This window comes from Eurosta solidaginis, chromosome 3, assembly GCF_040869045.1.
Source record: "Eurosta solidaginis isolate ZX-2024a chromosome 3, ASM4086904v1, whole genome shotgun sequence".
NCBI lineage: Eukaryota > Metazoa > Arthropoda > Insecta > Diptera > Tephritidae > Eurosta > Eurosta solidaginis.
The window spans coordinates 8,831,738-8,853,763 of NC_090321.1; the positions used below are offsets into that span (position 1 = coordinate 8,831,738).

A 22,026-nucleotide genomic window follows, 5' to 3' on the forward strand; every position below is an offset into this window, starting at 1 on the left:
CCCGACCATCTCGGCAACGATTTATATGGCCACATTAAACCTTCAGGCTATCCCTTCCTCCCCACCAGAGCCAGAGCCTCGTCTGCTAGTGAAACAGGATTCGCCGCGGATAGGTGAGGTTGACCATTGGGTTTGGAGAAGCTATATATTGCGCTGGCAGCCTGAAGGGTTGCGCTACACAGCCCCTTGAATCCGGTATTTTAGTCGCCTCTTACGACAGGCATACCTACCGCGGGTATATCCTGATCCCCTAACCCGCTGGTGGGATAAAAGTTATGTGTAGCACCGTCTTGTGGAACGTTACCAATAAAACAAATGGGTAAAAGTCCAGAACAGGGGTCGACTGCTTATACGCGTCCAGAGAGGTGTCGAGAGAGGAAAGACGCGTATTGACCTCGACAACAATAATCCGAAGGCGGGAAAGAAAATTTCTATCTCTGCGCGTAGATATTTGGAGTTGAAGTTGGCGATTTGCGTGTGGTTGTTGTAATGTCGTTCACTGAAAAAAATTTTGTGTTCAAAGAGATTTTGCACGCATTTAATTTTGATCCCACCCCACTGGTGGACCGGCCAGGGTAAATTTTTTATAGGCGCTGTCGAAGGCCGCCAACACAGAGGAGTGTTCTGCGCAAAAATACTATGGATACCACCCAAGGTTCCGGAAATCAGCCACAAAACTTTTTGTGTGTAAACGACGAGGATAAACGAAACTTTTTTTTCCAGCATTTCTTGAGTTTTTTTCTTTACTCTTTGAAGGATCGCTAAATCAGCGACACATTATCATCATCCAGTGAGTTTTCTAGCTCCGTATCACGCTCAACTCTCATGCGAATGCTCTGGATCATCGGGAGACTTCAGAAGCAGTGGTCGTGATATTTTTAAACGGTTTTATTTCGGTTGAGTTGACACACGTTGGCACGTTTGTAATTGAAATTTAAGTAACTTCCAGATAAGCTACAGGCTTGAAACTTGGAGTGTAGTTCAGAACCCGATGACAATGCAATAATAAGAAAAAAATCGCCGCTAGGTGGCGCAAGGATCGAGATATTCACAAAAATCGTATTTGTGGTGCGATTTGGCTCATATTTGGAACACATAATACATACAAGAATAGAAAGCGCCCTATGAAAAAAATCGCCGCTAGGTGGCGCAAGGGTCGAGATATTCATTAAAATCGTATTTGTAGTCCGATTTGGCTCATATTTGGAACACATAATACATACGAGAATAGAAAGCGACCTATGAAAAAAATCGCCGCTAGGTGGCGCAAGGCTCGAGATATTCACAAAAATCGTATTTGTGGTCCGATTTGTCCATTTTTAATAAATGAAATGAAATGAAAATATTACATACAGTCCGGTAGAAGTGACATCAAAATATTTTGGAGTTGGAGGAGGGACAAGCATACGTGGCGCAGAGTCAAGTCTTTGGAAGGATTGTGTATTGAGGACTTAGATTGTAACAAATTGTCAGGAAAGAGTCCTTGTAATAATGAGTCACTAAATGAACTAAATAGAATGAGAAATAATAGGCAATTAAATAAAGACTAAAAACTTGAAAATAAAATAATTAAAAAAAAAAATTAAGTTAAACGGTTTTATTGAAAACAATACTTATGTACATGAAGTAATAATAATACGAAAAGCTAGAAAATAATTAGGTAGGTCCTAGGTACTAGTCATCACACTCCTCATCCAATCTAGGGCGTTGATCAGACAATTAAATAAAAGCGTTGGACGCGTCAAATTTTTTATTGATAGTCATATATAAAACCAACTGACCTTAATCAGATTATGCTACGCCTCACATTTTTAGAAATTTCACGCAACCAACGCTTTTATTTAAATGTCTGCTCAACGCCCTAGATTGATGAGGAATGTGATGACTAGTACCTATGACCTACATAATTATTTTCTATCTTTTAGTATTATTACTTGATGTAAGTATTGCTTTCAATAAAACCGTTTAACTTAAAAATTTTGTTTTAATCATTTTATTGTACACATGAGTTGCGATAGGCAGATGTCGCTGACGTATTTCATTTCGAGGCCAAGCAGCGTCATCTATTTTTGAAAAAAGTAGGTTTATTAAAGGCAGCGTTGCCAAGCTAAAAACCCTCGCTAACATTCATAAATCAACCGAGGTGGCAGCACCATGACCATTATGCAGTGCTTTTTTTAATTACTCAATTTTTACTCAACTCTTCGTTCCATTATAATCAACTTATTTAAAAATAGTTATTGTAATATGTTTCAACTAGAAACTGAGGATATGCTACCACGCAGCGCGCCCAAGCCCAGCGTTCCACTGGATTTGAATACAGCTGCTATAGTGCGACCCACCGTGCCGGAAGTCTCAATATTATTTGGCGCCCAGCAAGCCGAAACTGCAAATTCATTACCGACCACCACGGCACATCAGCCAAACCAACAAACATATGCAGCGTGGAAGAAGCAAGTGCTTCCGAAAGTGACATTTCCTCCAGCAGGATCGGAAGTATACAGCATTAATGGTCATGTAGTTAGTGCTGCAAGTGTGACTTCTGAACCCAGTACAACGTCTAGCAATGAACCCACAGCTATTGGGAATACACAAGCAACAACAAATTTATATCCCCTCCGCCCTGTTACCGCAAGTGTATCCCCTCAGCCATCGTATGTCCATTCAAATGCCAATACTTATGTGAGCTGCCAACCAACTACACATTTGCAAGAATATCGTCGAAGTATAGGTCAAGCCCTTTATATACAACCAAATACTCAAGAAAATATACAACGTCGAACGATAACACATGAATACGCACAAGCGCCAACCTCAGACAGGGATGTGCTTACTATTTGCGCAGGCACACAAACAGATCCTACATTGCTTATAGACTCGCCAACTAAAATAAACTCTACGCATTTAGCAAATATGGCAACAAAAGAAGAACTTCAGCGTGTATTAGTTTTATTAGGTGAGATGAGAATGGAACAAATGCGTCTGATAGAAACGCTGTTAGCTCAGCAACAGTCGAATACAGCCCAACGGACTGTGTCGTACCATGATGTAAGTACTCAGTACGCTACTGCGGATTATTGTATATATCACGAAAAACAAAATCAATTCCCACAAGTTGATTATGAGGGCATGGAAGGGTATAATAGAATGCCTACAGCACATGATCGTTATCAACCGATTAAAGAGATGAATGCCTATATTTTAGATTCACCACAGCAACCAGCAGCACAATCCACTGCTTATCACCCGCTTGCACCACGAGCTACCAATGCCCCAACCAAAAGTAATCTGATGGTAGTTCATAATAAAGCAAACACCGAAAAGAGTATGCTTATGAATGAGCTGGCAATGAAATATCTACCTAATGAGCAGTTGAACGAACTACTACACGAATTAAATATTGTACCAGCTGTAACACAACGTCCATCTACGCCTTTGAGACCTATAGAAAATATTGAAAGGCGACCGAGTGATATATCAAATGCGTCCTATAAATATCTGAAGAAATATCGTCTGTTACCAGAAGAACATGATAAAGCAAAGGAAGAGTTAACGCCATCTAACTCACCCCTGGCACAAATCGCAACCCAACAACCCCATCAACTAGATAAATCACCATATCAACATAAAGCAACTCCACCACAGAAGCCGCATATGGTCGATTTGGAAAATATTAGGCGGCAACCAAAACTTATTTAATATACAAACGAAGAGACTAACAAAAGTTTGCTTACTTGACCGAAAGGAAAAACGTACACATATCAAAAAAGTTCTGAATAACGCCCTATTTCAGTAAAACTTATGTTGAGATTTAGCATTTTCGATTTAGTTTTTGAGAACAAATTAATTTTGAGATAGTTAATTCTTCAAACACTGAAATGGGCCGTTCTTCGTTCGTTTGTTCAGATATGCTGTTTTTGAAAAGGCTTCCTAGATAAGGTGATCTCACGCTCAGCTATAAACATTATTGCCTTCTATATCAATGGGATCTGCTTTGCTTCATATCTCTTGAAATTTTTAAATTTACCAAAATTCAAAATTCGCTGGATCCAGTTGACAAGGTTGTTCCAAAACTTTGTAAACAGACTTCGGTATACAATTTCTTACTTACCTTTTGACTCTTTTTTCCGCCTTACCCCTGTGGAGGGTATTTAAGTATTTTTATCAGGTGAAGTAACTGGCCCAATACCATTATTGATCTCAATATATCCCATCCATTCGGAAATATTCTGTGGACGATGCAAACATTTCATTTTATGAAACCGCTTACATCTATGAAATAGTGATTTTCTGTTTATGCTGGTGGTAAAATTTCGTCTTCTACATCTGTTCCGCTTTTTCACTTTTTATCTTCACGTCATTCTAAAATGTTTGCAGTCCAAAAACTATAACAAGCGACCAATTTTTTAAAGTTATTAGAGACAACAAATAAGCGAATTCTGTTAGTACCATCGTATGCGGCGTCATAAAGTTATTTCGATTTTGAAAAGAATCAATTTTGGAATAGTTTTAGGTAGTTTGAGTGGAAATACTTTATAAATTTATTTAATTAACTAATTTTTCAATTGTAAAATAATTAATTTTGATATATTATTTAGCTAGCCAATCATCTGTCACAACTTCCTCAGTTTGGTAATTGTCCACAATCAGCTAAAATTAAATATGACATTCGTAGATAAAATTAAGTTTTAATTACATTGTTACAATTTACAAGCTCACCTCATCATGTTCTAAGGTAACTTCATATTGCATTGAATGTAGTCCCATACTGCTTATATTTGGCGTTGTGGTATTTGAAGATCGTGTTGTTGCAGCTTCTATGTAAGCTGCGCAATCAGCTTCGGTTGCGGCAGCTATAAGTACAGCTGCCTCGTGATCTACTTCATGCTCCTCTTCTTCATCATTCTCTATATTCTGTTCATGTTTCTCTTCCTCATCATAGACTTCTTCCAAATCTCCAGATAACGAATTCGAGTTTTTGTCTTTTATAATTTCATCGCCGGGTAACTGCAATTGCTTCCTTGTATCCATATCTACTAAATGCAAGTCCTTCAAATGTATACGTAATGCAGGGAGGCGCGCATACACAGCGCCACAAATATAACAACTGTATTTAGTTGCGTCACCTGTGCGATTTTGTTTATTGTGCATTTTCATATGCACTTTCACATAGTACAATGAAGCAAACGGCCGACTGCATACGGGACAACTATATGGTTTCAAATGAATATTTCGATGAGCTGCGAGTTGTACCGAAGTGCGAAAACCTTTTGCACAAACTTCACATTTGTAAGAACGTTCTGGTTCGTGAGTACGTAAATGATGCACGTATACAGTTTTTGATTTGAACCTTGAAAAGTAAAAGAAAAAATAATTATGTCATACAAAATTTAATGCATTACATCGTACCGTTTATTACAAGTCGTACACACGTAGGGACGTATATCGGTATGCATGCGCAAATGCAATGTTAACGAATATGGCACTCGAAATTTTTTGCCACATACTTCACAAGCGTGTGGTTTCTCACCAGTATGAATACGCTCATGTCGTACTTTTTCATATGGTCTTTGAAAACTTCGTCCACAATACTGGCACGGAAAGCGTTTATGTCCTTGTGAGTTGTCATCGTTATTCGCTACGAACTTCCTTTGAGCTTGACGTGAGTTTACCCTTTTATCAGCATGCATTTGCATATGCATTTCGTAGCTAATTTTATTCACAAGTTGTCGATTGCATATATCACAATTATACTCTTTTGTCTGTTGATGCATATTCTTGTGGATACCTAGTAAATGTTGCTCAAAGCTGTACAAAAACATATTACATAGTGCTCATTTGCTCATTATATAAAAACTTAAAATTAACAACCTTTTGTTACAAATCTCACAAAAGAACTTATTCATATCGGTGTATTGTTGTTTGGCGCCAGCGGGCAGCGCTTGCTCTATTGGGCGTAATTGTTGCTCTTTATGAATTTTCATGTGCAGTCTAAAAGTAGAAAAGTAGTTAAAAAAAAAAGAAATTTTCCATAAATTTAACTTACTTAAGATTTTTATATGAACTAAATGTGGTATTGCAAACTGGACAGGTAGTACTTTCAGTTTCTACTACGATCCGTGCATTACTTTTCGCCAATTTCTTTTGTTGTTGTGTTTTGTGACTGCGACAATGTATTTGCAAATCTGGCAAAGTATTAAATCTTTTACTGCATTGTAGGCAACGATATTGCAAATCAGTTGGATCAGCTTTCATGTTTAGTCTTTCTCCTATCTGTTTTTCTTCAAGGTTTTCTAGCTTAATAAACTCTTCTCCTGGTGGATCTGCAAAATGTTCCTCTGAGGCACTTTCATTCTTAATAACGCCAGTGTTGATTGCGCTACAAATATGCTGTTCTGCACTTCTCAGATCACCGAATATCAATTGGCAATCACAACAAAAATACTTCTCGCCATCATCGTCCTCATCACCATTACTAAAAGTCCCTGAGTTCGTAACCATTGCCTGTGAAAAGTGTTTACCAAAAATGCATAATATTAAATTTTCTTTAAATTCCTTTTCTTATTTCTCCTACCTCCTTAGCAAGATCGTTTGATTCAGTAGTAAATTGCTTGATTTCGCTTGTAATATTTTCACATTCAGCAATATACTCTTCCATCTCACTATATTCTTGACCATTCTCCTCATCGATATTTCCAACATTTTCATCTTTAGTAATATCATCTTTTATTTCCATACATCTTCCTGTTTCCTGCTTTAACATTTTTGGCTGATTATTAAACTGCTCACATTCGACCTCTGCATCGATCCCATTGTCTTCTGAATATGCTTGGAGAGTAAGCTTTTCCTTTTTTTGTATTACCCTATGCACTTTTGTGAAATCTTCAACTGTAGCAAAATCTATGGCACATTCTAAACAGCGATAAACTTCTTGAATGCCTTCAGTAGTGTTTCGTTCTTTTACTGAGAGTGTATGCGTCTTAATTGGTTGTACCACCTCATTGTTATTAGCAACTTCATCATCCTCGACATATTCAATCAAAGCTTCAGTATCTTCATCTTCATATGTAAAATATTCAGCGTGTGGCTCCACGCTATTACCCACGAAGTTATCATAAACATCATGCCGTGCAACACTTTCACTTTTTATATAACCGTTGGCTACAATAAGAAAAATAATAAAACGTTAAAAAGTACTTTTAGCAGTACTAATACTTGAATACTTTCTATGGTTATGAACAATGATTTGCGGTATTTATATGACGGCTTTTCCGCGTATTGTATATCTGTTCATACCTGCCATTTTGAAAAGTAGATTCCTTAATTCAATATAAGCTTTAATCAACAACCCGATATTCAAATATTCTCCCAATAAGTTCAAAACAGCAATATTTTAATTTGGATTTATCTGTAAAAAAAATTGCGTCCGACTTCACGTGGAAATAATGTGACAAACAGCTGATAAACTGGATTAAAAATGTTGATGCCAGACTGATCAAAAGCAGGATTGCACTAAAATTTGTTTCATATACCCAGCTGTAGAAGTGCACAACTACACCTGAGTTGTATCTCGTCTGTCAGCTCTAAAAATATAAATTTTTTTTAAATAACCCTCTCAACTTTTTTCGACTGAAATGTTCGGTAATAGTCTAGTTGAGGGGTCGACTACTAATACGCGTCCAAAAATATCGAGAGAGGTGTCAAACGACGCGTCTTGACATCAGTATTAATAATCCGAAGGCGGAAAATAAAAATGTTAACTCGTTCAAAAGATGTTAAAGAAAAACTCGCGGTCCCACCGAAACCGTATTTTTGCGCAGAACAACACCGGTTTGGAGACCAAAACTATATCCGCGCAAACACTTATGTTCAAAATTTTTTTGTGGGTACACCATTACAACAACCACATGAAAATCGCCAACTTCAACTGCAAATATCTCCCGACAGAGATTGTTGTTGTCGGGGTCAATACGCGTCTTTTGACAGCTCACTCGAAATTTTTGGTAGCGTTTTACCAGTCGACGCCTCAACTAGACTTACCAAATGTTCATTAGTGCACCCATGGCGGAACGATACAAGGTGGCAACATGGGACAGCTGATTATGCACTTTTTTATTAATTTGATACATCAACTTCCGGTTGCTTCCGGCGCAGTACGATTTTGACATATGTCCATCGAATTTACAAAAACAAAGTACATGGAACTTTTTGTGTTTGTAGGTATATCAAACATTGAACATCCTGTCAGGCAGTTGACGGATAAAAGGCCAATTAAACTTCTTTAAGGAGTAATTAATGGTGACTTATAACCGTAAAACCATAACCAGGTAAAACAGCTGATCGAACCTACCTTATAGAAATCAATGTAATCGATTAATGGTGCCATACCATAACGCTAAAGCCATAACCATACCATAGCCAACCAATTGGTTTTTGGTTTTTCGCCATATCCATAACCTGAAAATATTTGAGTTGGTGAACTTAATATCTTTTTGTAGATTTTTTTCTTTGTTTTGACTAAGAGACTTATTTTTTGTGGAATATGTTTGTAATTTTTTGCGTTTTCTTAATTTTTATGAAATTTTTACGATTTTTAGTTTAAAGCACCATTAATCGTTCACATTGGAGATGGTTATGGATATGGTTACGACTATAGTGTTAGGGTTAAGGAAGTTTAATTTGGCCTTTAACCATATCTACATATATATATATATAAACAAATAAATCCATTTTCTTAGCAAATACATGCGTTTATTCGTTTTTGTCGCTATTTATCGTAACATTTGTATATATGCAATTCAATAATTATTAATATTTTGAACATGCATATCGATATATATTTTTCTTAATTCATGATACACAGAAAAAATACAAATATTTTGATTAAAGTACACTTTGAAGAACAAAAATATAAAACAAAGTTAATAGTAAACATGAATGTTAAAGTTAAATTAAGATAATGAAAAAAGCAAACAAATATTAAATATGTTAACAAAAATTTATTTTCGATAGTTATAAATTCTTCCCTCTTTGAGTGCGACATTTCACTCTTTCTCGCTGAATTACACATAATTATAAAAAGCATACACAAGTGGAGAGGATCCGTAGAACACAAATTTTATGATAAAAAAATGGTATTTATATTTCTATTAATTAGCTTCTCACTGATCGACATTTATTATGTTTGCTATGTAAGTAATTTATCGCAGATAAACTTGCAAATCCGCCGCCGATTGCACGAGCACCTTTAGGCCGGGCATGAATCCAGCGCACTGCGAGAAATCTGAACCAAATGCGATTTGTGTTTGCGTTTGTAAGGCATTGGCATAATCGCCCACCTGCACGAATTGTACGATTTGATTGAGCACCGCAATTGTGGCCGGGTTAAGCTATAAATTATATAGAATAATAAAAAGTTGTAATATAAAATCCGCAAATACCGAAGTGGCGAACTTACTCTTCCGTCACGTAAACAGTCATACAGATTCTCCAAACGTTTAGCGACATCTATAAATTTCCGTTTAGTGCGCTAGAGTTTTTGTAGTAAAAATAATAATATAAACTCGGAAAATCAAGTTTTTAGCAAGGTTTATTTTAACTGTTTGGTAATTGCCTTACAAACCAAGGAAGACTAATAACCGCTTAGATACATAACTACAGAAAAAGGTCAGGACCTGATGCTGTGTTAGTACTCTTCCTAGTTAAAGATCTGCTAACCCCAGCGTGTTAGGCGGTTAGAATATACCCGCGGTAGGTATGCCTGTCGTAAGAGGCGACTAAAATATCAAATGGATTCAAGGGGTGTAGCGCAACCCTCTCAAGGGGTTGCCAGCACAATATATAGCTTCTCCAACCAAATTATCAACCTCACCTATCCGTGGCGAATCCTGTTTCATTAACAACCGAGGATCCGGTGACCCCGAACTCCTCATGGATCTGGGTGGGAGGGCGGTATGGCCGAGAAGGTCGCGTGTGGTCATAACAAATCGTTCCCGAGTTGGTCGGGCTTGGTACCGGAACGCACCGGATCTGCATGTTGCGAAGGACCATCAACATCAATAGCACTACACAAGGCCTTCGGGGAGTGTCCTTATCGCTACAAAAACAACAAAGATCTAGATTCTGTTTAATAAAAGCTAATCCGTGAAGGTATTGCACTTCCGAGTGGGGTTTTGCTCAGCTGCTTTTGCAGTGTTCCTTTTATCAACAATAAGTGTCGGCAAGTCGACGAATACAGGCACTTCAGTTATTTCCGCAAAAAATCGTGTCTGCGACAGTCCAATTAGCGCCGGAAGGTCTTAGTTCCGCAGCATACCGTACGCAAAACCTACGAAGAGCTACTCCGTAAAACTTCTATAAACCTTCGGGGAGTGTTTGCATGTTTTAACAACAACGGGAAATAGTAGCTTAAATAGATTGGGAGTTTTAGAAGTTTCTCATTGGTTGGTTTCTCATCACCTTTGAATATATTGTCTGTGTCATGCGGTGACACTTCATGGATTGTGTATGTGAGGGTTTGGTTTGGACTAGAAAGAGTTTTTTAGTATACAGTTCGAAATTGGACCGTGCCCCCTCGGGTTAGTCTGCTTTCTTCTTGAGGAATAGTTAGAAATTTCATAGCCCTGTTATTTTATTCCATCTACATAGGTTATCTATTCGTTCATGATTGCTATTCAATGGCAGAAGTAACCATTCCTGGCGCTTGACCTTAAATCATTTACCTTTTCACCTATCCATACATGAAACACTCCTAATGGAACTACTTACAAATAGCTCAGGTGGTTTACATGAAACTTTGAACTACAATTGTTGTAGATTCCATTTCCCAATGCTAGAATCCTAGTGCCTAAGAAATGTTTTGTGTATTTTTCTAGAACCTTGCTCCCAAATCATACAATTCAGAATGTCGTAATAAAATCCTCAAATCTCTTGCGCTGGCCGTACTTGGGGAAAAGACAAAGAAACGCTCATTACCACTTACAAAGCAATTAGCCAGCCGATTGCATGCTACGCGTCCCCTATATGGTCGCCTAGCCTAAAAAGTACTCACTGAAAGAATCTACAGGCCTGCCAAAATACTGCTCTCAGAGTCGCCACGGGCTGTCTTCTTATGTCCCCAGAACACCACCTACACAATGAGGCGAGAATACTCCCCATCAGGGAGAGAAATGAGATGCTAACCAAACAGTTCCTGTTGAATACCCAGAAACTTGGGCATTCCAACAGACATCTGATTGATGAGCCAACACCGCCCATGGGCTTAAGGAGTGTTGTTGTTGTTGTAGCGATAAGGTTGCTCCCCGAAGGCTTTGGGGAGTGTTATCGATGTGATAGTCCTTTGCCGGATACAGATCCGGTACGCTCCGGTAACACAGCACCATTAAGGTGCTAGCCCGACCAGCTCGGGAACGATTTATGTGGCCATATTAAACCTTCAGGCCATCCCTCCCTCCCCACCACCGAGTTCCATGAGGAGCTTGGGGTCGACAGAGTCTCGTCTGTTAGTGAAACAGGACTAGCCGCGGATAGGTGAGGTTGACAATTGGGTTTGGAGAAGCTATATATTGCGCTGACAACCTGAAGGGTTGCGCTACACAGCCCCTTGAATCTGGTATTTTAGTCGCCTCTTACGACAGGCATACCTTCCGCGGGTATATTCTGACCCCCTAACCCGCTGGGGGGGGGGGGCTTATGAAGGAGTAATCTCCGTAAGCATTATGAGGAAATATGGCACTTGAGACCTCGACCGTATGAAGCCAAAAAACACAAGCAGGTCCTCGGCGAACTCCACAAACAGACGTCGGACCATTATGCCAGGAATTAGCCGGGGAATTCAGTACTCAAAGAACAGTACCCACAACTTGTGGAAGAGGAACGCATACTCCCCAGGGAAACTCGAGTCACTCTAGCTCAACTTCGATCTGGATACTGTAACAGGTTTAACTCTTACCTATCCAGAATCAACCCCGACATACAAAATGTATGCCCCGCTTGCAATGTGTCCACACATGACACCAACCATCTCTTTAATTGTAATGTGGAAACTGCAAGTTTCCTTGGACTCCCGTTAGAAGATATTGATGCCAATTTCGCATCGCAATGATCGGTCGCACCTATTGGATGGGGCGAAGCGCTGCTACAACAACAACAACAACAATTCAGAATAATTGGCTATACATACCGGATCAGCGGTAACAGTCAAACATTGACTCTTTAACTCCTCCAACACAGTTTGTAGATAAATGTACTCCTCTGGTAGTGGTGGCTTCTCTTTAGGTGGCTCTTGTTGTCTTTGCACTGGTGCAGGCTGTTCTGTGTAACCAACATTTGGTGGTTGCGTATTCCATGACTGTTGTTGCTGCGACTGCTGTGATATAGCTGAAGTTTGGAAGTTCATTTGTTGTGGAAATTGCTGTGTTGTTACGTTGTTATTTTGCTGCAATGTTGGATTATAGTAATTGCCCGGTGCTGTAGTTTGCGTTTGGATTGACATATTACTGTTGGCGGTAGGCGGTGGTGGCTGAAAAAGCAATAAAATAACACCGAAAAGTTACCTACAAATTCTCTTATATACTTGGCGTTAGTTGCATTTTACCTGATATTGTCCATATTGATCAGTATAACCATTTTGATTTTGATTTGGATCAACGCCAAAGAGGGGATGAGTTATGGGTGCGGAAGCGGGTGCAGGATCCGGCTTTTTGGGCTGCTTGGTAAGAAGGTGAACGTTTTTTATTTTTTAATTTGGCAGATGAAATGCATACGTGGCATGCTGGTGTACGTATATTAAAAATCAAGATAAAAACTCTTAGTTCCTAGTTATAGGGAAAATTAAACGCTTAATTTATGTCAGCAGGCAAAACGCTAACTCATTGCAAGTGAAAAAACGGGGAACATATATGCATGCATCCGATACCTGCCAGCAATTTTGTGCAGAGAATTCACTTGTATAACCTATTTTTGAGTTAAAAAACTCAAAGCTGAATTGTGGCGGTGCCCTCAAGAGCAAACTTGGATCATCCCTTTGGTGATTAATAATTTTCTGCCCGCGTCGAGTGCCAGCGTGACGTGCAGACATTTCATTGCTTCGATTATGGAGATATGTCTAAGTGAAAGAATTGTTATGAGTAAAATGTTCATTAAGTTTTAACAGAGTGCCTACGTTTTACATTCTTATTATAAGCAAGGCTGCTGTAAGATTATAAGTGTATGCATCTATAACTCGGATATTCGAGTATTCGCGAAAATGAATAAAATTTTGATAAAGAAACGGGTAAAGTTCGGAAAGTTTTATGATCTGACTTTGATATTACCGATAGATAGATAATTTAATTGAGAATTGCACTACGACCATTGGTCTTTTGTGCCCTCATCTTCTTCACAGCACCTCAACCAAGCCGACTTCCTTGATGAACTTTAGCAGTTCACTTGGTTTGTGTCATTTAATGTGGGAATGCTCTGGCCATGGTGCGCTCATAAACTTAGCCCTACGTCTTGACATACAAAAACTAGTATATACGGTTATTGTATTTGTATTTATTTTCCCCAGCACAAGAGTTTGGCCAAATTGTATTATACCCCAGATACCAAGAATACCTGTTAATTTACATCTGAGTAAGTAAGCTGTCTCTAATCACTATTAGCGGCACTTTGAGGTGAGAATGAACTTTGAGACCATTTGCTTTATTATTACATCACACATCTCAAAAAATAGGTCTCTAATTAGTGAGCAGGTCCTGGACAGATCACAATTATAAAAAATAAGTTGCCGAAATACAGTGTTATATTATTTGCTCAATGTACATATGAGTTAATTATCTCTATATGTGAGCTATGTTCATTTGGTGGTTTTTTGCGACCTTCGTTTAGATTTAGAAAACCGAAATCATCTATCAAATTTGGAGACATGAGATGAGACTGATATGCTGGTTTCAGCTGTTAGTTATCCCCGCTTTGATATTCAATGGCTTTTAAATTACAAAATCCGCTTACAGTATATTTCATGGTTTATCGAATATTAAAATAATATTCTAAAAAAAATTTCAGATAGATATTAGATTGCCCGGCGGCCGCCGTGGTGTGGTGGTAGCGTACTTCGCCTACCACACCGCAGATTGAGGGTTCGCGCCCCGCGCAAAGCAACATCAAAACTTTAGAAACAAGTTTATTCCATTAGAAGAAAGTCTTTCCAAGCGGGGTCGCCTCTCGGCAGTGATTTGGCAAGCACTAAGAGTTTATTTCTGCCATGAAAAGCATATCAGTGAAAATTTCTCTGACTTGCTTATGCCATTCGGAGTCGACATAACCCATGTAGGTCCCGTCCCGCCAATTTGTAGGAAAAATTAAAAGGAGCACGACGCAAATTGGAAGATAAGCTTAGCCTAAAATCTCTTCGGAGGTTATCGCGTACATTTATTTATTTATTAACTGCAAAATTTTCAGTCATATTTTTATATGTATTACAAACTACATATTTCTCAACTTACGGCACGCGATGACTTCAATGCTGGTGGATCATTCCAGCCTGGAGGCGGTGTTGGGTTGCGCTGCAAGTTCTGCCCTGGTGGCGGCGGTGGAGACAACGCTTGTTGTTGATTACCAGAATCTGCCGGCATACCACCAGTGTAGTTATTGCTGCCAGCTAAACCAATGGGCACAGCAGGTTGCATGGGATTTGACTGCGTTGCTGCTGGCACAAACGGTGCATTAAATGGAGTTGCATTAAAAGTGGGCACTGTGGTTGGAGCGGCCATTGGCGCTGGCGCCATTGTTTGATAACCGCCACCTGCACCATAACTACCCATGGGCCCAGCAGAAGCAACAGATGGGTCAAGCAAATACTTGGAACGTGAATGCAAACCACCACCACCACACTGCGAACTGGCATTACTAGCCGGTCGTGGTGGCTGTGTGGAAAATGTTTCATTTGAGATATGTCCGGGCATAGCAATGCCTGAAAGTGGTGGTTTTCCTGCTGTAACTGGTGCCTGCACCGGTGTTGCAGATGGATTAAAAAATGTTGGAACTGTTGGCTGTTGTGTTAAAGGTGCGGTACCGCCAGGTGCTGCTGGCATACTTGTAGCATTCCAGTTACCAGTTGGTGTATTACCAAACTGGCTGGCGCTATTAATAGTCCCATAACCGCCGTGTTGTGTTTGTGGTAAAGCGTGTGAAAAAGAGCTACGCGCTGATAACGGCTGCTGTGGTTGACGGCTAAAAATGCTTTGTGTTTGTTGCTGCTGCCTTGAATGATACGGCAGACGGCCATTAGTAACCGTTGATCCTTTTCTATAATTTACCGCATTATATATGCGTTCGCGTAATTCCACCAATTCCATATTTTCTTCATTAGTACCCGAACCCAATGCAAATAAATAAGCTAAGGCGGCTGTGAGCGCACCTTGTGACACTAATATACCACCATACTCTTTTATAAAATCAGCAAAGCTCCCATTTAATTCCAACGCAATGCCTTGCTGTTGTAGCGATTTACTCATTAACATCACAATTTCCGCCAATTCTTGCAACTCAACAGTATTGAGCTTATAATTGTTATTTTGATGCTCCAACGCCTTTAGTTGATGCCAAGCGGTGACCAATTTGTCAATACTACCCGCACACACATAACATAACATGGCATTACGGGTATATTCAATGCTTTGCGAGCGCTCTCGCAATAGCCGATCACCTAAACGTTCACAAATATCAACCACTTTACGATCATTATGATTGAGTGCGGCTACTAAAGCTTCTTTCCATGATTCTATAGTACAACGATTGACAATATCTAACCAATCACGTGTAATCAAGGCGCTTATAACATTGCATAACTCATTTTGCTGTTTTTGTAAGTAACGGGTATGTATTTTGGTAAGAAAATCAATGCCAGCTGTGGAGGCGATAATTAAAGCCTCTGGAATGCGTTGGGATTCGAAGCAGAGTTCGACGGCAGCTTCAAAATTTCCAGTGAGAATGGCCTCAGTGATGAGACTGTCGGGATCTGCAAAGATATAATTAAACCAATTTTAAATACAATATACAGAAATTATTTCTACTGACGTTCTCCTTTAGGAATATCAAATGGTTTTGTTGATTGTGCGGAATTTTCATTATCGAGCTGCTGCTGTTTGTGATTTGCCGCAATACCATCGAATATTGTGCTATTATCAATCGGTTGCTGAAATTTTTTAGTACATTAATTACGATTCCAAGGACAAGTAATTAAAATATAAATATAACAAAGAATTAGCTACAACGTTCGTAGTTAAAATAATTCGGTGGTGTTTGAATGCCATTGATGTTGTATTCAGAACTTAGTACACTACAAAAATTATTTATTTTTAAATTTTTGGTCTGATGTTCGAATCGTCTATTTTATTGGTTTCAAAATTAATTTCAAGCAAGGTCCCTGAATTAAATGTTTTAAGGAATTTATTGGATTTCTAATAAGTAATAGTTGAGGTATTGTGCAAATTAAGAGTTTAGAAGATGCATGTTTTTAAAATTGAAATAATTATACTCGAAATTTTTTTTTTTAAATTTTACCATTTGCACCATCTCCATTTAACGCTTACTGGCAGGTCTGTCATCGGTAACCGAAGATATAATTTTGTTTGAAGGATTCATACGTATACACATGTTAAGAATATGTAAATGGATCTGTGGTCATAAGCAATGTTAAACTATAGGACATACGCTGTTGTTGGATGTGGCCACATATGCATATGTACATGTCTACTATTCTAAATACACATTCGTCTACATCGAAGTGCTTACCAAGATGTCAGTACTGCCATCAGTATTTTGATCACACTCAACTTCCGATGAATCGCTCTAAGCAAATATGAACAATTTGAATGAGCACGGTGAAAGATTGAAGCATTTTATAAAATAAAAACATTGAATATTAATTTTTGTATGAAAAATAATATATAAAATTTAAATAAGTTTTGAAAAAAAACTTGAGATTAATTTTTGAACAGATAATAATTTTAACATAAAATTTGCTACTTGAACAAAATATGTCAGTACACTGGACCAAATGAAGATAAGAAGAATTGAGCACACAGTAAACTAGTGTTGATAGATAAGAAACTATATTGGAAGTGGCATTCTGTAGCGAACTTCTGTAGAAGTATTTGTAATAAAGTTAGAGGGTTGTATAAAAATACAAGTAATTATAATACGAATTCGACGTTTAAAATGTGTGCATATATATGTATGTAAGCATATCGTTTAAGTTATAGGCCAATATGTGTATTTCCACAAATCCTAAAACTTCATTTCAACGAATTTCGTCTTAATTAGTTTCACTTACATGCGTTAGATTAGCCAAACGATTTGTCATTTGATCGACCTCGCTTTTTGGCTTTTTATCATCTTTAATAAACTTTGCAAATTTATTATCGATATCTTCCTTATTGTAACCTAAATAACAAAATTAAAACTTTTAATACGTCACTAACATACATACATGTTTACATAAGACAAGACTATCATTTACCGAGTAAATTCAACATTTCCTCCTTTGGATTCAGTTCGAAATTTGCTTTTATAAAATACCATAAATAGCGTCCATTCTGATCATGCGTTTGATCGGCTCGTTCGCGACAGTAATCAACATAATTTGCATCAGCGAGCGAGCGTTCCAATGCGTTAGCTCGTTGTACCAAATCTGGTTCGGTCACCACTTGCGACACCTGCACCTGCTTCGATTTGCCATTAAAGTATACCAATTTACCACCAAACTGTCAGTGAAACAAATATTAAAACTTACATGTTCATTCTATATTTTACAATATTAGCATACCCCGAAAAATACGCCACATGGCCTTTTAATCCATTTGGGTGCACGTTTTAAATCGTGATATACTATTTGTGTTGATTGTTGTGGTATGGGCGCTTGAGCTATTTGATCCATACCAGGAAATGAATCGGCTATCTTGTTCGATGTTTGTACTTGTTGTTGGGTGCCACCAAATAGAGAGTAAATAGAAACATTACCATCAAGGCTAGAGCTTGCGACCAGGGCAGGATTGCGTGGACACCATTGCACATTAGAATACCATGTACCCGTTGTTGCTACTTCAGAAAGTATTTCGCCCTCAGGTAGTTCGGTATTTGGATTCCAACAATAAATGTGATTGTCTTTACCACAAGATACCATTAAATCAACATCACGCGGGCACCATGACATACCCAAAACACCACGTTGATGTATTTGCATCGTTTTTGCTGGCGCAGTGGCATAACGTAAATCCCATAATTGTACCACAGGCGCTTGATCATCTTCTGAAGCTAGCCAAACTTGTGTGGCAACATCCGGATGCCACTGTATGGCATGCCAACGTACGCGAGATTGTGTATCGGAGAGTTTAATAATTTGTTCGCTTTTACGTAAATCCCAAATAACACAACGTGAGCTAAAGACCGATGCCAATATGTGTTGTACCTGACGATTCCAGGCAACATTTTGAACATCCTCGAGTGGTTGTGTTTTAGTGCCCGGATTCATGTGTGTTGTGGTATTGTTGAGATCCCATATAAATATTTCAGATTCAGACGCACATGAAGCTAGCAAGTTTGTTTGAAAAGGATTAACATCAAGACCGCTGACAGGACCGGTATGCTTATCTTGACGCGCTATGAGACCTTCTTCGTTGGCAAGCATTTTAGCAGCTGAATAAATCATAACATGACCTCCTTCACAACCGCCAACAATGAGACCGTTAGTGTGTGCACCATCATAGCCAGTAGGAGACCAGATAACTTTCTGGAATCTGCAAAAATGAAACAGCTTAAAAAATAAGCAATTTTTATTTATGTATGAGGGGATTAGTAAAAGTTAGCTTAGTGAATAAAAACACAATTATTTTTCATAAGTTTCTTAATATTCGTCGCTCGTTTGAGGCTACTGGACTTCTGAAATAGGTATTCAGAAATTTTTACAGTAATTGATAATTCACCCAGACTAATTGGAACACGCGCACCAGATTCTTCGTGTATACCAGAGGATTACTTTATATATTAGCAATAAAATTATGACATATAGTCTCACCTCGCATAGGGGGAAAAGGGAAATACGTACTTTCAGAGTTGTTGGTTGTTTTAACGGTAAGAATAACTCTCGAAAGTTGGGATTCAACGGGTTGTGTAGCGCAATATATAGCTTCTGTAACCCAATTGTCAACGTCACCTTCGAGCGGCAAATCCCGTTTAACTAACAGACGAGTCTCTGGCGACCACAAGCTCCTGGAACTTGCGGGTGGGGAGGGAGGGATGGCCTGAAGGTTTAATGTGGCCATATAAATCGTTCCCGAGTCGGTCGGGCCAGCACCTTAATGGTGCTGTTACCGGAGCGTACCGGATCTGTATCCGGCAAACGACCATCACATCGATAACACTCCCCAAAGCCTTCGGGGAGTAACCTTATCGCCACAACAACAACAACAACTATAGAAAGTTCACTGCTACAACAACAACAACTCTGGAAAGTTTATGGGAGTATTACGGATGTTGGTAGTTCTTTGTTAGTTATGAATCTGGTACACTCTGGCACTAGCCTGACTATTGAGCTTTTGGTTCTGTGGATTTAAGTCGCCTCTCACTTGGCTTCATGTATGTATGCTTGTCTTGTCGCAAAACTATTCTTAACCCTTTAATCCGCTGATGCCACTCAGCCCAATCACGCAATCCATCGTAGACTGTTTTTTCGGGATTCGTAACAATCGAATTCGTAACATTGCTACGATGGATTGCGTGATTGGCCTGTTTGTTTTAAATAAATTTCAAATAAACGTCAAAAGTTTACGTTCCGAGTGAATTTAGTGATGCCACTGTACGAATTTCGAATTTACTTATTACTTTCGGAAACGTTCGGAAACACGGTTGTTGTTGTTGTAGCGATAAGGTTGCTCCCCGAAGGCTTTGGGGAGTGTTATCGATGTGATGGTCCTTTGCCGGATACATATCCGGTACGCTCCGGTACCATAGCACCATTAAGGTGCTAGCCCGACCATCTCAGGAACGATTTATGTGGCCACATTAAACCTCCAGGCCATTCCCTCCCTCCCTACCCCCAAGTTCCATGAGGAGCTTGGGGTCGCCAGAGCCTCATCTGTTAGTGAAACAGGATTCGCCGCGGATAGGTGAGATTGACAATTGGGTTTGGAGAAGCTATATATTGCGCTGGCAACCTGAAAGGTTGCGCTACACAGCCCCTTGAATCTGGTATTTTAGTCGCCTCTTACGACAGGCATACCTACCGCGGGTATATTCTGATCCCCTAACCCGCTGGGGGTTTTTTTTTTCGGAAACACGTTCGAAAAAATAGTCTACGATGGATTGCGTGATTGGGCTGACTGTCTCTTGCAGCAGTTGCATATTCTCCACTCTATTTCAATCGATCATTCGAATGGATATGGTATTTTCAAAGATGATAAAATAATCTCCAATTAAGCAAACATAATTTTTAACCTTCGATAATTGAAATGGGTATCGTTTTACAAGACGGTGCACCACCTAATTTTTATCGGAAATTATCAAAGGTGGTATCAAAAGACGCGTCTTAACCTCCGTTTTTAGAATCCAGAAGCGAAAATTAAAATTTTTATTTCTGGTAAAAGATATAAGCAAAACATCGGTTCTAATTTTCATGTGGTTGTTGTTGTTTGTCAGATTTGTTGCACACACACACACACTAATGCAGAAAGGTGTTCTGCGCGCATTTAGATTTGATCCCCAAACCGGTGTCGGACCCACCCAGGGTAATTTTTTATAAGCACGGCCGAAGGCCGTCAACGCAGAAAGGTGGTCTATGCAAAAAAACTATGGATCGGTCCCCATATTTCGGACCCTCTCGGGGTCATTTTGTGGTTTTTTGTGAACAACTTTCGACAGAAATAAAATTTTAGATTAGCTTTCGGCTTCTTAAAACGGAGGTCGAGATGCGTCTTTTGATACCACCTTTGATAATTTCCGATAAAAATTAGGTGATGCACCGTCTTGTAAAACGTTACCTTGAAATGCTTACCTGTACTGACTGGGCAAACTTGCTTTTAATTCCAAATCATAACTTGGATCGCTAAAATTAGTCGAATAAATTTCTAGGTTTGGGTTAACGCTCGAGTCAAGTTGCTGTGCTGCACTGCCGGCTGCCAAGTAAATGGGATACTGTGGCTTCGGTGACCATGCAATATTCACCGTTTTCTGCAATTCTTTCACTTTCATTTTCTTGTACACTGAACTCTCAAAATATCAAAAAAACTGCAAAATTAAGAAAATTCTTGATTAACACCAATTTTGTTTTTAACAGGAAGAGGCTCAGCTGGAAATATTTATTTTTTGTTTATTTTTTTGCACATTTCTATTCTATTGCAAATGTCAAAATCTGCTGGCCTATATACATACATATATAAGTATTCGTAGATATGTAGGTACGTGGCCTTTCCAGCGAAAGATGTAAGATAATACGATTTTATTATAAAAAAAAACCACACTATTGATAAAATTGCTCAAAGATTTGAAATATTTTCAGAACAATTTAATCAATTTGAGACAAACAGACTGCCACAACTGCTTTTACTAAATCATTGTAAAAACTGTCGGCGTCATCACTTTTTTCGGTAGTCTAGTTTGGAACCCAACAAACGAAAATTTTTTTAAATTCACTTCTACTTCTATGCACAGCAATATTTACAATTTCACATCCTAAGAATTGCACAACTGTTGTGCATAACTTAACACATCATAACTTTACCACTGATAAATTGTTTAACAATTGATTTTAAGATTACAAGAATTTTTCGTTGTTGAGATTACGAGAATTGATCGTAAATAGAAATCTCAAACGCTCTTGTTCTTCTCAGTCGGCACAATTGACATTTGGCACTTCCATTGGATATTGCGCGTGTGTAACGATAGATGGCGCAAAATAGAATTTTTGTTTGCAGATGCAGTTATTTCATTCGATTCCGATTGGTGTATACTTCTCAGATGCTTTCTCGGTACACCTTACTTATAAATACA

At 38.7% G+C, this 22,026-nt stretch overlaps 3 protein-coding genes across 8 annotated transcripts; 1 reads left to right on the forward strand and 2 right to left on the reverse strand.

Moving 5' to 3' along the window:
* The first annotated feature begins 2,152 nt into the window (after positions 1-2,152).
* Positions 2,153-9,156, forward strand: ana2 (anastral spindle 2). Its single transcript, XM_067770657.1, has one exon. It carries the CDS (start codon positions 2,248-2,250, stop codon positions 3,697-3,699), a length of 1,452 nt encoding a protein of 483 aa, XP_067626758.1. The 5' UTR covers positions 2,153-2,247; the 3' UTR covers positions 3,700-9,156.
* Positions 4,514-7,458, reverse strand: Opbp (Optix-binding protein). The gene is made up of 7 exons (XM_067770656.1): positions 7,297-7,458; positions 6,575-7,161; positions 6,047-6,504; positions 5,872-5,991; positions 5,410-5,808; positions 4,720-5,350; positions 4,514-4,650 (listed from the first exon to the last, which is right to left on the reverse strand). The coding sequence occupies exons 1-7, from the start codon at positions 7,301-7,303 to the stop codon at positions 4,591-4,593; spliced, it is 2,262 nt and encodes a 753-aa protein (XP_067626757.1). The 5' UTR covers positions 7,304-7,458; the 3' UTR covers positions 4,514-4,590.
* Positions 8,726-21,849, reverse strand: Sec31 (secretory 31). 6 transcript variants are annotated; one of them, XM_067770652.1, is made up of 12 exons: positions 21,758-21,849; positions 21,032-21,264; positions 17,810-18,779; positions 17,504-17,747; positions 17,318-17,427; positions 16,777-16,833; positions 16,060-16,177; positions 14,487-16,000; positions 12,596-12,706; positions 12,182-12,520; positions 9,458-9,529; positions 8,726-9,389 (listed from the first exon to the last, which is right to left on the reverse strand). In XM_067770652.1, exons 2-12 carry the CDS (start codon positions 21,226-21,228, stop codon positions 9,201-9,203), a joined length of 3,921 nt encoding a protein of 1,306 aa, XP_067626753.1. In that variant the 5' UTR covers positions 21,229-21,264; positions 21,758-21,849; the 3' UTR covers positions 8,726-9,200. The 6 variants fall into 6 exon arrangements, with proteins under 6 accessions (XP_067626753.1, XP_067626750.1, XP_067626751.1 ...); XM_067770649.1 differs by having other exon boundaries at positions 12,596-12,709; XM_067770650.1 differs by having other exon boundaries at positions 12,596-12,709; positions 21,698-21,820.
* Positions 21,850-22,026: the final 177 nt, after the last annotated feature.

Bases quoted from the DNA above. Each gene is read 5' to 3' on its own strand.
- Sec31 (XM_067770649.1), bottom strand. From the start codon at position 21,228: ATGAAAGTGAAAGAATTGCAGAAAACGGTGAATATTGCATGGTCACCG. The intron at 17,428-17,503 runs GTAAATGATAGT...TTTGTTATTTAG, and splicing joins GGAAATGTTGAATTTACTCG to GTTACAATAAGGAAGATATC. The intron at 16,001-16,059 runs GTCAGTAGAAAT...ATATCTTTGCAG, and splicing joins TGATATTCCTAAAGGAGAAC to ATCCCGACAGTCTCATCACT.
- ana2 (XM_067770657.1), top strand. From the start codon at position 2,248: ATGTTTCAACTAGAAACTGAGGATATGCTACCACGCAGCGCGCCCAAG.
- Opbp (XM_067770656.1), bottom strand. The intron at 6,505-6,574 runs GTAGGAGAAATA...CACTTTTCACAG, and splicing joins CAAACGATCTTGCTAAGGAG to GCAATGGTTACGAACTCAGG. The intron at 4,651-4,719 runs GTGAGCTTGTAA...ATTTAATTTTAG, and splicing joins TTACCTTAGAACATGATGAG to CTGATTGTGGACAATTACCA.